This window comes from Canis lupus, chromosome 8, assembly GCF_048164855.1.
Source record: "Canis lupus baileyi chromosome 8, mCanLup2.hap1, whole genome shotgun sequence".
Classification (NCBI taxonomy): domain Eukaryota; kingdom Metazoa; phylum Chordata; class Mammalia; order Carnivora; family Canidae; genus Canis; species Canis lupus.
In genome coordinates this window covers 55,270,062-55,283,570 of record NC_132845.1, presented here as the reverse complement: position 1 = coordinate 55,283,570, position 13,509 = coordinate 55,270,062, and the positions used below count along the sequence as shown (strand labels likewise).

At 42.6% G+C, this 13,509-nt stretch overlaps 1 protein-coding gene across 2 annotated transcripts in view; it reads left to right on the top strand.

The window, feature by feature from the left end:
* The first annotated feature begins 11 nt into the window (after positions 1 to 11).
* Positions 12 to 13,509, top strand: part of COG7 (component of oligomeric golgi complex 7) — a 78,957-nt gene continuing 65,459 nt past the window's right edge. For both annotated transcript variants that reach the window (XM_072836174.1, XM_072836173.1), the window contains exons 1-4: positions 12 to 369; positions 5,344 to 5,492; positions 6,010 to 6,126; positions 6,842 to 7,010. In XM_072836174.1, coding sequence (XP_072692275.1) covers positions 201 to 369; positions 5,344 to 5,492; positions 6,010 to 6,126; positions 6,842 to 7,010 — 604 coding nt within the window. In that variant the 5' untranslated portion in view covers positions 12 to 200. The remainder of the gene's footprint in view (positions 370 to 5,343; positions 5,493 to 6,009; positions 6,127 to 6,841; positions 7,011 to 13,509) is intronic.

Here is a 13,509-nt window from a genome sequence, read left to right as displayed (position 1 = left end):
AACGGCCACGTACTTCCGGAAGAAGTACGGCGCGCGGCGTGGGCCACCCCGAGCCCTCGGCCCCCGCGAGTTGACGGAAGGGCCGCAGAGGGCGACTTTCGTGGGTGCCGTGGGTTCCCCCTGCCGCCCCCCCCCGACCCCCGGGTCAGCCCCGGGGCTGTCGCAGGGCCCGCCCGTGGCCGGGCCGAGGCGCAGCGGCCATGGACTTCTCCAAGTTCCTGGCGGAAGACTTCGACGTGAAGGAGTGGATCAACGCGGCCTTCAGGGCCGGCTCCAAGGAGGCGGCGGCGGGGAAGGCGGACGGCCACGCGGCCACGCTGGTGATGAAGCTGCAGCTGTTCATCCAGGAGGTGAACCACGCCGTGGAGGGTGAGGCCGCGCTGCCCGCCGGGCCCCGCGCCGCCGCCGCCGCCGCCGCCGACGTTGCTGGCTTGCTTGCTTGCTTGCTTGATTTATTTATAACATTTTTTAAAAGATTTATTCATTTATTCATAGAGACACACACACAGAGAGGCAGAGACACAGGCAGAGGGAGGAGCAGGCTCCACGCCGGGAGCCCGACGCGGGACTCGATCCCGGGTCCCGGGGTCACGCCCTGGACGGAAGGGGGCGCTAAACCGCTGCGCCACCCCGGGACCGCCCGCTGTAGATTCTTTATTGTACTTTGCAACCGATCCTCATAACTGAGCATCCTCTAAGCGTGTGCCCAGAAACGGGCCATGGGCAGAAAGTTACCTTTCAGGAGCTTTCTGCCTTGGTCACTTAAATTGCAACCAGGGTTGGCTTTCCTGCGAGTGGAACCAGGAGCTAGGAGGGCCGGAAGAAGTGTGTCATTACCTCTAGCCTGGGAGAGGCACGCACCTTTCTTTCCTGCCTGTGTAAGGTCTTGAAGGAAGACTTCATGGGGCAAAGAGGGGGAGGACATTGATAATAATAGGATAGCAGTATTTGAGCCCTTCATATGTGTCAGACACTCTTAAATGCTTGACATGGATTAACTAAGTGGTTCTCAAAGGACGGGTGGTAATGTTGCCTCCTAACACCTTCACCGTCCCCCGAATATCTCGAAGTTGTTGGGAGTGTTTTTACTCATTGCAATGGTGAGGAATGTCACAATGGTTGGACGTTTAGTGGGAATGCCCAGGGATGCTTAGTGTTCCGCATTGCTTAGGATGGTTTGGCACGATGGACTGTCCTGGCCAAAATGTTAATGTTGCTCCCTTCAGCATAATTATCCAATTTAAACCTGGCACTAATCCTTAGAGGTAGGCCCAGTTACTATTCCCACTTTATAGCTGTAGAGTCTGTGGCTGAGTGAAGTAACCGACCCAGCATCATGTTGCTCGTTTGGATTTCAACCCAAATATTTGGTTCCCAGAGCTCAGGCTCTTATCCGTTATACCTTGCTACCTCTCTGGTATGAAACGGAGAAAGAATGGCACATGCAGAGGCATGTGGGTATAAAAAGGCCTCGCCAGTCTACGGAAGAGTGAAAAGTTCAAACAGAGCTCCCTCTGAAAAAAAAAAAAAAAAAAAAAAAAAAGAGCTCCCTCTGTAACATCAGCAAACATAATCATTAGTATTAGTATTAGAGGATCACACTCTCATGGGGTGTGGGGGCATGGTGAGACTTCTGAAGATAAGACAGAAAAATAGATTGGGATCAAACTGTGAAAGGGCCTTACAGGCCATCATTTTATTTTTCTTTTAGAGAGAGAATGCAAACACAGGTGTGTGAGGAGGAGGGGAGGGGCAGAGGGAGAGAGAATTGGAAGCAGTTCCATGACCCTGAGATCATGACTCGAGCTGAAATCAAGAGTGAGACACTTGGTCTACTGAACCACCCAGGCACCCTCTTTTTGGTCATCCTCCAGAGTTGAGATTTCATACCTTAGACAGTGGGAAGTCTTCTGAGGTTTATTTTATTTTATTTTATTTTTTATTTTATTTTATTTTATTTTATTTTATTTTATTTTATTTTATTTTTTTAGATTTTTTTTTTAAATTTTTATTAATGGGATACAGAGAGAGAGAGAGGCAGAGACACAGGCAGAGGGAGAAGCAGGCTCCATGCAGGGAGCCTGACATGGGACTTGATCCTGGGTCTCCAGGATCAGGCCCTGGGCTGAAGGCGGCGCTAAACCGCTAAGCCCCCGGGCTGCCCCATCTTCCGAGGTTTAAAGGTTTATTTTTATGGAAGGTGAGACAAGGGCTCAAGTCTGCAGTGAAGAGAAGTTATAGCAAAGGTTCAAGGAGGGGATGTTGAAGACTCCAAATTGGAGCCTTCACATATTTGTGCCCTAATATTTATTGGACACAAACTGTTTTCCAGGTTCCAGAGATACTGGGTGGAACAAGACCCATAACCCAGGTTGGATGGGTTAACAGGCCAAGTTGGGGGCAGGGGAAAAAAACCCCAAACAAGGACCAGATCATGCAGGGATTTTAATGTCACATTATAGAGTTTGTATTTGACTTAAAATGAGTGTCATGGGAAGGTACTGGAGGATTTTTAAGCAGAGGAGGGACATGGATTGATTTCTGTCTCCATTCTGAAGGCAACTGTTCAGAAGAGTGGACTGTCATCATAGTGGCTTCAACTGGGGTTATGGCACCACTGGCATAACCTCACTGTATGGTGAGAAACGGGTAGATTTAAGATATTTTTAGGAGGAAGAATGGAAAGAACTTGCTGATGGATTGAAATGAGGGATGAGAGGGGGAGAACATAAAGAATGATAGCAGGTTCTTGACTTGAACAATTGTGGGCAGAGGTGCCAAACATACAGTAACGTTGAGAGAATTTGTAGTGAACATCCATATGCCCTCTACCTAGATTCTACAAGTCACAATTTACTACTCCTGCTTTATCACAAATCTGCCCATTTACCTATCCTCCTTTCCATTCTCCATCTTATTATTATTATTATTATTATTTTTAAGATTTTAGTTATTTATTCATGAGAGACACAGAGAGAGGCAGAGACATAGGCAGAGGGAGAAGCAGGCTCTCCACAAGGAGCCCGAAGCAGGACTCCTCCCCGGACCCAGGACCACACCCTGAGCCGAAGGCAGATGCCCAACCGCCAAGCCACTCAGGGATCCCCATCCATCTGATTTTTTGATGTATTTCAAAATGAGTTGCAGACATCAGTATACTTTACTCCTGTTCATTTCAGTTGGTACTCTAAACATAATAGAATTCAGTACTTGTTACAGCTCTTTTTTTTTTAACTACATAAAATAATTTATATAAGGTGAGATGCACAAATCTTACCTGATGCATATGATGAATTTTGACAAATGTAGGCAGCTAGGATAACTCAAACCTCTGTCAGGAAGTAGAATGTTACAATCATCCAAGAGAGTGGTCCCATTCCTCCTCTCAGTGAAATCTAGCCCTTACCCTCCCAGATATTCTCACTGCAAATGATAGTTTTTTTTTTAATTTTTATTTATTTATGATAGTCACACACAGAGAGAGAGGCAGAGACACAGGCAGAGGGAGAAGCAGGCTCCATGCACCAGGAGCCCGACGTGGGATTCGATCCCGGGTCTCCAGGATCACGCCCTGGGCCAAAGGCAGGCGCCAAACCACTGCACCACCCAGGGATCCCCAAATGATAGTTTTAAAATGGAAAAAAGAGTGGCCTAAATTTGGGGGGGGGGTGGTTGTGGAGAAGGAAAAAGGTATACAGGGAACAGCAGGTACTGAAGAGTGACTTTGGGGTTTAGCAGGCAGAAGGCTGGGGCTGTAACAATTATTAAAAGTCAGCATTGTTAAAAGTCAGTCTCTGTGCAGAAGAAATCACTATTCTTTGTTTTCTTAGCCTTAGAACTTTACCCAGGCCATGCTGGAAACATTATTTTATGGCACAGCTGAATAAACAGTTTCCTGAAATACTTCTTTAAGATGTTAAGGTTCCATTCATCGCACTGGTAGAGCAGGAGATGCTGGACTTAATTTGGTTGATTCCCCGATGAATTGCCCTTTAAAGGGTTAGAGGGGCATGCTGTTAACTCTCCCAAATCCACACAACACATCATAGTTTGCAAAGATGTTCAAGTTGTATTCCGTGTTTCAGACATCTGTTAAAAAATGCAGTTTTCGGGGATCCCTGGGTGGCTCAGTGGTTTAGCGCCTGCATTTGGCCCAGGGCGTGATCCTGGAGTCCCGGGATCAAGTCCCACGTTGGGCTCCTAGCATGGAGCCTGCTTCTCCTTCTGCCTGTGTCTCTGCCCCTCTCTCTCTCTCTCTCTCTGTCTATCATAAATAAATAAATAAATCTTTATTTTTTTTTTAAAGATTTTTATTTATTTATTCATAGAGATGCAGGGAGAGAGAGAGAGAGAGAGAGAGAGAGAGGCAGAGACACAAGCAGGCTCCATGCAGAGAGCCCGACGTGGGACTCTATCCAGGGTCTCCAGATCACGCCCTGGGCTGCAGGCAGCGCTAAACTGCTGCGCCACCAGGGCTGCCCATAAATAAATCTTTAAAAAAAATATTGTAAAAAATGCAGTTTTCTTGGGGCTCCTGGGTGGCTCAGTGGTTGAGCATCTGCTTTTGGCTCAGGTCATGATCAGGGTTCCTGGGATCAAGTCTCTCATCGGGCTCCCCACAGGGAACCTTACTTCTCCCTCTACCTACGTCTCTGTGTTTCTCTGTGTGTCTCTCATGAATAAATAAATAAAATCTTAAAAAAAAAAAAGCAGCTTTCTTAATCTCACCTGATCTCCTACCAGACTTGTTAAATAAGAAACTGGCAGATGCTTAGGGACCTGCTACCTGTGCCCAGCTGACACTGGTAGTCTGTGGACTCAATTTTGAAGACTGTGGAATGCAGACATTGGGGTCAGAGCCACGTAAGGCTGGGTTTCAGCTCTGCGAAATCTTAGGGAAGTTACTCAACCTCTCTGAGTCTCAGTTTCCTTATTTGTAAGAGGTGGCTGCTAATGATTTCTGTGGACATTAAATGTAGAATGTTTGTAAAGCACCTGGCACGTAGCTGACATTTACCCAGTGTCAGCTTCTTTCATTTTCTCTCCTCACAAAAGGAGTTTTAATTTAACTCAGTGGTGGAAAAGCATTAATGTTGGGTCAGGTTGATGGTTCCTTCCTTGTCATATCACATGGCCCTCACCCATAAGACTGGGGAGGACACGGTCTTGGCAGAGCCCACCTCTCAGCCCACCTCCTGTCCACTCCCCATCTTCCACAGGCTCAGAAAACTGTGTGGTTGGTAGTGCTTTGTGGAAAATTCTCTTCCTGTCTTCGGATTTATTCATCTTTTTCCCTGGTGACTGGTCCGATTTTTATCTTTTGTTCTTGGGTTCTTGCTACAGAAACAAGTCACCAGGCTCTTCAGAACATGCCCAAAGTGCTCCGTGATGTTGAAGCCCTTAAACAGGAGGCGTCTTTCCTAAAAGAACAAATGATCCTTGTCAAGGAGGACATTAAAAAATTTGAACAGGATACATCTCAATCGATGCAGGTATTTTGGCTCCTCTCTTAAATACTGATTCTTGTATTTGGAAGGCTTACTCACGAACGACCTTATCTCAAAATTCTATCCAACACTCAAAATACTCTTTTTTTCTGGTTCTTTTTTTTTTTTTTTTTTTTAATTTTTTTTATTTATTTATTTATGATAGTCACAGAGAGAGAGAGAGAGGCAGAGACACAGGCAGAGGGAGAAGCAGGCTCCATGCACCCACCGGGAGCCTGATGTGGGACTCGATCCCGGGTCTCCAGGATCACGCCCTGGGCCAAAGGCAGGCGCCAAACCGCTGCGCCACCCAGGGATCCCCTTTTTTTCTGGTTCTTTTGGTGTGTACATCTCTCTTCAGCACCCGCTGTACAATGTAGCCACGCATTTGGTGTCGGAAGGGGCACGGAAGCTCCCTAAAGGCAGGAGCATGCCATGATGCTTAAGTTTCAAGTCACTGGGGGAAGGTAGAGGTAAAGGAACTACCACTTCCCTAGTTTTTGACCTCTCATTTCTCCTGTAGGTACTGGTGGAAATTGACCAGGTAAAGTCCAGAATGCAGCTTGCCGCCGAGTCTCTTCAAGAAGCAGACAAGTGGAGCACACTAAGTGCCGATATCGAGGAGACATTTAAGACTCAAGTAGGTCATTTGCGTAGGGGATGTCACAAAGTCTGGGTAGGCAGGCACTTGAGGTTTGGAGAAACAAATGAGAAGGTTCTTTCCTCGAAACCACAAGGGATTAGTAAAAAGCAGTGCATGGAGACATGTAGGCATAGGTTGGGAAGATCTGCAATTGCTCTGGGTCTTTCCACCTGGAGTTAGTATCTTCTGCTTCACTGACAGGATCACGACCTGATATATATAATATAGCTATTATATTCTAAATTGCCTTCTAGAAAATCAATATAAATTTATGGTATCAGACTTTTTTCTTCACACCCTCACCAATAATAGCTATTATATTTTTCCAGGGTTTTCCACTTTGTTAGGAGGACAACTCTTAATTTTAATTTCCATTGATTGGACTACCAATAATATTGAATATAATATGTTTATGGGGCATTTTCTTATATGAATTTCCTTCTCCTGTATTTTGTCCATTTTTTTTAAGGTTTTATTTATTAAATAAGAGAGATTGAGAGTGAGCGGGGAGAGGGGTAGAGGGAGAGGGAGAAGCAGACTCTCCGCTGATCAGGGAGCCCAAAGGCAACTGACTGAGCTCAAGGCCCTGGGATCATGACCTGAGCCGAAGGCAACTGACTGAGCCACCTAGGCATCCCTATTTTGTCCATTCTTAATTGAAGTCCCTGAGGTCTTTTAAAATAAATATTCTCTATTCTGGCTTTTTTTATAGGACATAGCTGTGATTTCTGCCAAGCTGACAGGTATGCAGAACAGCTTAATGATGCTTGTTGATACACCAGACTACTCAGAAAAATGTGTGCACTTGGAGGCATTGAAGAACAGGCTGGAAGCCCTGGCCTCTCCCCAGATTGTGGCGGCGTTCACCTCTCAGTCTGTAGGTAAGTGTGGGCCCTGTCTTGTCTTTGTGCACACCTCTTCACAAAGGTAAGGCTTTCCAAATCTTCAACCTTTTGAGGGTCTTAATGTGGGTTAAATTATGTAGTTTGAAAGTTAAGTTGTAACTTTATGGTGGTGGTCTTTTTTCAATAGTTTATGTGAATATTTTCAAGCATACAGAAAAGTTGAGATAAATGTAAAACAAACATACCATCTAGATCCTGGCTTAGCATTTTACCACATTTGTTTTGTCATGAATCTAGCCACCCAGCCATCTCAATCCATCTAGGTTCTGTTTGGGATGCATTTCAGAGTAACTTCTAGATAACAGGACACTTCTTCAGCTTTCGTATCGATAACTAGAGTTCATTATTGGCTTATGATTCTCTTTTTTTGAGGTAAAATTTACATTTACTTTTGACCCTTGTCAAATATGATTTTTATTTCCTCTGACCTACTAATATGTGAAATCATACTAATAGCATTCCTAATATTATATTATTCTGACAACTCAAGAACAAGCTCCACATATTTGTGAGGTGTCTTTGCGCACGCACAAGTGTGTGGGTGTTAATGTGCTACTGGATATTTGTTGATATTTAGAATTTTTTCATAGAGATCTCACTAGCAAATATCTTTGTCAGGTTTTAGTATCGTGGTTGTGTTGGCATCAGAGAAATGATTGGAAAGCTTTGATTTTTCCTTATTACTCTGTTAGGTTTTAAGGAACTTTTTTTTTTTTAAGATTTTATTTATTTATTCATGAGAGACAGAGAGAGAGAGAGAGAGAGAGAGAGAGGCAGGCAGAGACACAGGCAGAGGGAGAAGCAGCTCCATGCTGGAAACCCAATGTGGGACTTGATTCCCGGACTCTGGGATCACGCAAATCTGAGCTAAAGGCAGATGCTCAACCACTGAGCCACCCAGGCGTCCCTTAAGGAACATTTTTTTTTTTTTTTCTTAAGGAACATTTTTATCAAATATTGTCATGGCCCCTTTGAATGCTTTCTGCTTGCAGTTCAGCTTGGGTATGAATATTACAACCTCTGCCTTCTTTTTTGTTTGTACTTGCTTTAGTATGGCTTCACCCCTTCCTTTTTTTTTTAACCTTTAAGCTTTCCATGATTTTTTTTTAAAGATTTTATTTATTTATTCATGAGAGACACAGAGAGAGGCGGAGACACAGGCAGAGGAAGAAGCAGGCTCTGTGCAGGAAGTCCGATGTGGGACTCGATCCCAGCACTCCAGGATCACGCCCAGAGCCAAAGGCAGATGCTCAACCACTGAGCCACCCAGGCACTCCGAACTTTGATTTTTTTAAAACTAATCCTTGTACTTTTTAGTAAGTGACTTTATCCCATTTAGTTTTTATTTAACAGAAATTTTCAGTCTTGTACGTCTCTATATTTTCTGCCTTATGTTTCTTTTTCTATTTTGTTTTTATCCCTCACAGATGATGTGAAAGATAGATAAGTTTAGTTTTATCTTTAGTTTTTCTAGTGACTTAGGATTTCTTTTTTTTTTTTTTTAGGATTTCAAATTATAATAAACTCTCTCTCAATTTATCAGCCTCTTAAATAAAACATCATCTAACCCCCAGTTAGTGTGCTTTAATTCCTCCTGTTTTCTATCGTCCCTCTTCCCCACCAATCTAGAAGATTGCATAGTCTAGATTATTTTTTTAGATTTTTTTTATTTGAGAGAGCTTGCGTGCACTGATGTGCATGGCACTTAACAGACTAAGTCATGCAGGCGCCCCTAGAAATTTTTGTATTAAAGATTTTTATTTGAGATAGCGCACACGAGTGGTGGGTAGGGGCAGAAAGAGAGGGAGAAGCAGACTTCCCACTGAGCACAGTGTCGGATGTGGGGCTCGATCTCAGGACCCCAGGATCATGACCTGAGCAGAAGACAGACAACTGAATAAGCCACCCAGTCATGGGGCCTGGGGATTAAAATAGAATTTTAATCATGATATGCTATCAAATTATCCATTATTAATTTTCAGATTATTAATTTTTTTATCACATGGCTTTTCTATTTAAATTTCTAAATTTAGAAAATTTTCACATTTGTTAATATTTTATCTTTATATAACTGTTTTCTACAGTAATTGCCAGTAATTGTTTATTTATGCTCAATATCTTGTTTAAATGGATTCAGTGCTCTGTTAGACTTTTCAGCCAGTATTTTCACCATTTGTTAATTCTTTAAGGTTCTCTTCATAACCAGGATTCTGTTTTCTTTTCTTTCTTTTTTTTTTTTTTTTTTTAAAGATTTTATTTATTCATAGAGACACAGAGAGAGAGAGGGGCAGAGGAACAGGCAGAGGGAGAAGTAGGCTCCATGCAGGGAGCCCGATGTGGGACTCGATCCAGGGTCTCCAGGATCACACTCCAGGCTGCAGGTGGCGCTAAACCGCTACACCACCGGGGCTGCCCAGGATTCTGTTTTCAAGTAGATTTTCTTCCTCTCAGGAAGGGCATGGGGATTATATATATATAGATAACAGATATATATATATATATCCTCAGTGTAGTAAAGAATGTCTTTCTATTGCTTTTACATGTAGAAGACAGTAGCTGCTTTTAGAATTTTTAGATCACACTTTTTCCTTTAGAATCTAGAAACCTTGCTTCCTCTTCTCTGCCAACTATATTTTGCAAATCAGTATGAGACTGGCTTGCTTCTTTCTTTCTTTTTTTTTGGTAGTAAGTTTCTTTTCTTTGAATATTTAAAACAGGAGTTAGCGAGCGTATTCTGTAAAGGGCTGAGTAGTAAAGATTTGGGCTTCTCTTTTTCCAATAAAACTTTATGACAAAACCAGGTGATGATTTGCCCTGCTGGCTCATAGTTTGCTGACTCCTGGCTTATAAGATTCTTTCTTTTGCTTTATAGTTTAGTTACTTCACTAGATTATTTTTTAGTTTGGGAAAAAATATTTTTCTGGAACATAGTGTGAACTCTTTTTATTTGTTGATTCATGTGTTTCTCCATTTCTAGAAAATTTCTTAAATTATTTTTTTTCCATCTTTGAGAACTTCAGATATCTGTCCATCAGCTCTCCGTTTCCCCTCTCCCTATATGTTGTGTTCTCTCTGGTCTATTTGAGCTCTTCACCAACTCTCCCCATAGTCTTTTTTTTTTTTTTTTTTAAAGATTTTATTTATTAATTTGAGAGAGAATGAGAGAGAGACAGCAGGAGCCAGGGGCAGAGGGAGACGGAGAAACAGACTCCCTGCTGAGCTGGGAGCCCAATGCTGGGCTTGTTCCCAGGACCCTGAGATCATGATCTGAGCCCAAGACAGACACCTAACCAGCCAAATCACCCAGGCACACCCTCCCAGAGGTTTTTTTTTTTTTTTTTTTTTTTAAGATTTTATTTATTTATTCATGAGAGACACAGAGAGAGAGAGGCAGAGACACAGGCAGAGGGAGAAGCAGGCTCCATACAGGAAGCCCGATGTGGGACTTGATCCCTAGACCGCAGGACTACACTCTGGGCCAAAGGTAGGCGCCAAACTGCTGAGCCACCCAGGCATCTCAAGAGTTTATTTTTTTTTTTTTTATTTTTTTTTTTTTTAATGTTTATTTATTTATGATAGTCACAGAGAGAGAAAGAGAGAGAGGCAGAGACACAGGCAGAGGGAGAAGCAGGCTCCATGCACCGGAAGCCCGATGTGGGATTCGATCCCGGGTCTCCAGGATCGCGCCCTGGGCCAAAGGCAGGCGCCAAACCACTGCGCCACCCAGGGATCCCTCAAGAGTTTATTTTTAAAAGTAATCTCTACACCCAGCATGGGGCTCAAACTCACAACCCCAAGATCAAGAGTCCCTTGCTCTACCAACTGAGCCAGCGAGGTGCCCCACCTTAGATTCTGTTAAGGAAAGCATATGTAATTTCCTTAAGAGTATAAAACATTTATAGCCTCAAATTTCTTCTCTTTCCTAGGTTAAATCTTTGAAGTACTCTCTTCTCAGTTTTAAAAACTAAAAAAGTTATTTTTTATTTTTTTTTAAAGATTTTATCCATTCATTTGACAGGGAGAGAGAGAGCACAAGCAGGAGGAGCTGCAGTCAGAAGGAGAGGGAGAAGCAGGCACTCCCTCCACTGAGCAGGGAACCCGATGTGGGACTTGATCCTAGGACCCCAAGATCATGACCTGACCTGAAGGCAGATGTTTAACTGACTGAGCCACACAGGCGCCCCTCACTTATTAGTTCTAACAGGTTTTTTGTGGAATCTTTAGGATTTTCTGATTATAAGATCATATCATCTGCAAAGATAATTTTACTTCTTCCTTTTCTACTTGAATACTTTTAATTTCTCTTTCATGCCTCATTGCTCTGGCTAAGACTTCCAGCACTAAGGTGAATAGAGGTGGCAAAAACAGGCATTCTTGTCTTGTTCCTGATCTCCCTGTTTGAAATGGTCTTTCACCATTGAGTATTATGTCAGCTGGGGGCTTTTCATGTATGGCCTTTATTATGTTGACATAGTTTGCGTCTATTCCTAGTTTGTTGAGTTATATCATGAGAAGTGTTGAATTTTATCAAATTTTTTTCTGCATCATTTGAGATGATCACGTAGATTTTTTCTATCATTCTGTTAATACAGTATATTACTTTGATTGATTTTCATGTATTGAACCATCCTTGCATCTCAGGAATAAATTCCATTTGGCTGTAGAGTATAATCTTTTTAATATGCTGCTGATTTTGGTTTGTCAATATTTTGTCAAGGGTTTTTGCATCAGTATTCATCAGGGATGTGGCACCTGGGTGGTTCAGTTGGTAAGTGTCCAACTCTTGATTTTGGCTTGGGTCATGATCTCAGATAGTGAGATTGAGACCTGCATTGGGCTGTGCGCTGGGTGTGGGGTCTGCTTGGGATTCTCTCTTTCCTTCTTTTCTCGCTCCCTCCCCTTGCTTGAGAACACTCATCCTTGCTCTTGCTCTCGCTCAAAAAAATTCATCAGGGAAAAAAAAAAAAAAAAAAAAATTCATCAGGGATATTGGTCTGTAGGTTTCTTTTCTTGTATTTTCTTTGTCTGACTTTTGTATCAGGGTAATACTGGCTTCATAGAATGAGTTAGAAAGTTTTCCTCCTCTTTAGTTTTTTGGAAGAGTTTGAGAAGTATTGGTATTAATTTTTCTTGAAATGTCTTAGTATATTCCCTAGCAAAGCCATTTGGTGTGCTTTTCTTTGTTGAGAGGTTTTTGAACATTGATTCAGTCCCCTTACTTTAGATTCATTTAGAGTTCTTATTTCTTCATGATTCAGTCTTGGTAGATTGTGTGTGTCTGAGAATTTGTTCATTTAATCTAGTTTATCCGGGATCCCTGGGTGGCACAGTGGTTTGGCACCTGCCTTTGGCCGGGGCGCGATCCTGGAGACCCGGGATCGAATCCCACGTTGGGCTCCCTAAATGGAGCCTGCTTCTCCCTCTGCCTGTGTCTCTGCCAAACTCTCTCTCTGTGTGACTATCATAAATAAATAAATAAAATCTTTAAAAAAAATAATAATCTAGTTTATCCAATTTGTTGGTGTGTAATTGTCCATAGTACTTTCTATTTATTTATTGATCTTATTATTTATTTTTTTTAAAGATTTTATTTATTTTTTTGAGAGAGCGAGCAAGAGCAGGTGAACATGAGCTGGTGGAGGGGCAGAGAGAATGGGAGAAGCAGACACTCTACTGAGCATGGAGTTGGACATGGAGCTCTCTCCCAGGACCTGGAGGTCATGACCTGAGCTGAAGTCAGATGCCTAACCAGCTGAACAACACAGGTGCCCCTGTTTTTGTTTTTGTTTTTGTTTTTGTTTTTGTTTTTGTTTTAAGAAGGCTCCATGCTCAATGTAGGACTTGAACTCACAACCCTGAGATCAAGACATGAGATCAGGAATTGGTTAGTCCACCAACTGAGCTGTTCAGGTGCCCCATGGTACTTTCTTATAATCCTTTTTATTTCTGTAAGATCAGTGGTAGTGTCCTTTCTTTAATTTCTGAACTTATTTAGTCTTTTTCATAGTGAATCTAAGTAAAGGTTTGTCAGTTTTTTTTTTCTTTTTTTTTTCAAAGAACCACCTGTTGGTTTTGTTGGTTTTTCTTTTTTGTTTTGCTCTATTACATTGAGCTCTGCTCTGATCTTTGTTATTTCTTGCCTTCTGCTACCTTTGGGGTAGTTTGTTCTGTTTTTTCCTAGTTCTTTATTTTTTATTTTTTTAAAGATTTTATTTATTTATTCATGAGAGAGAGAGAGAGAGAGAGAGAGACAGGCAGAGGGAGAAGCAGCCTCCATGCAGGGAGCCCAGTGTGGGACTCGATCCCGGGTCTCCAGGATCACGCCCTGGGCTGAAGGCGGTGCTAAACTGATGAGCCACCCGGGCTGCCCTTTCCTAGTTCTTTAGCATGTGGAGTTTAAGATGTTGGCTTGAAATCCTTTTTAATAATGTAAGTATTTATAGCTTTAAATTAGCTCTCAGTGCTGCTTTTGTGA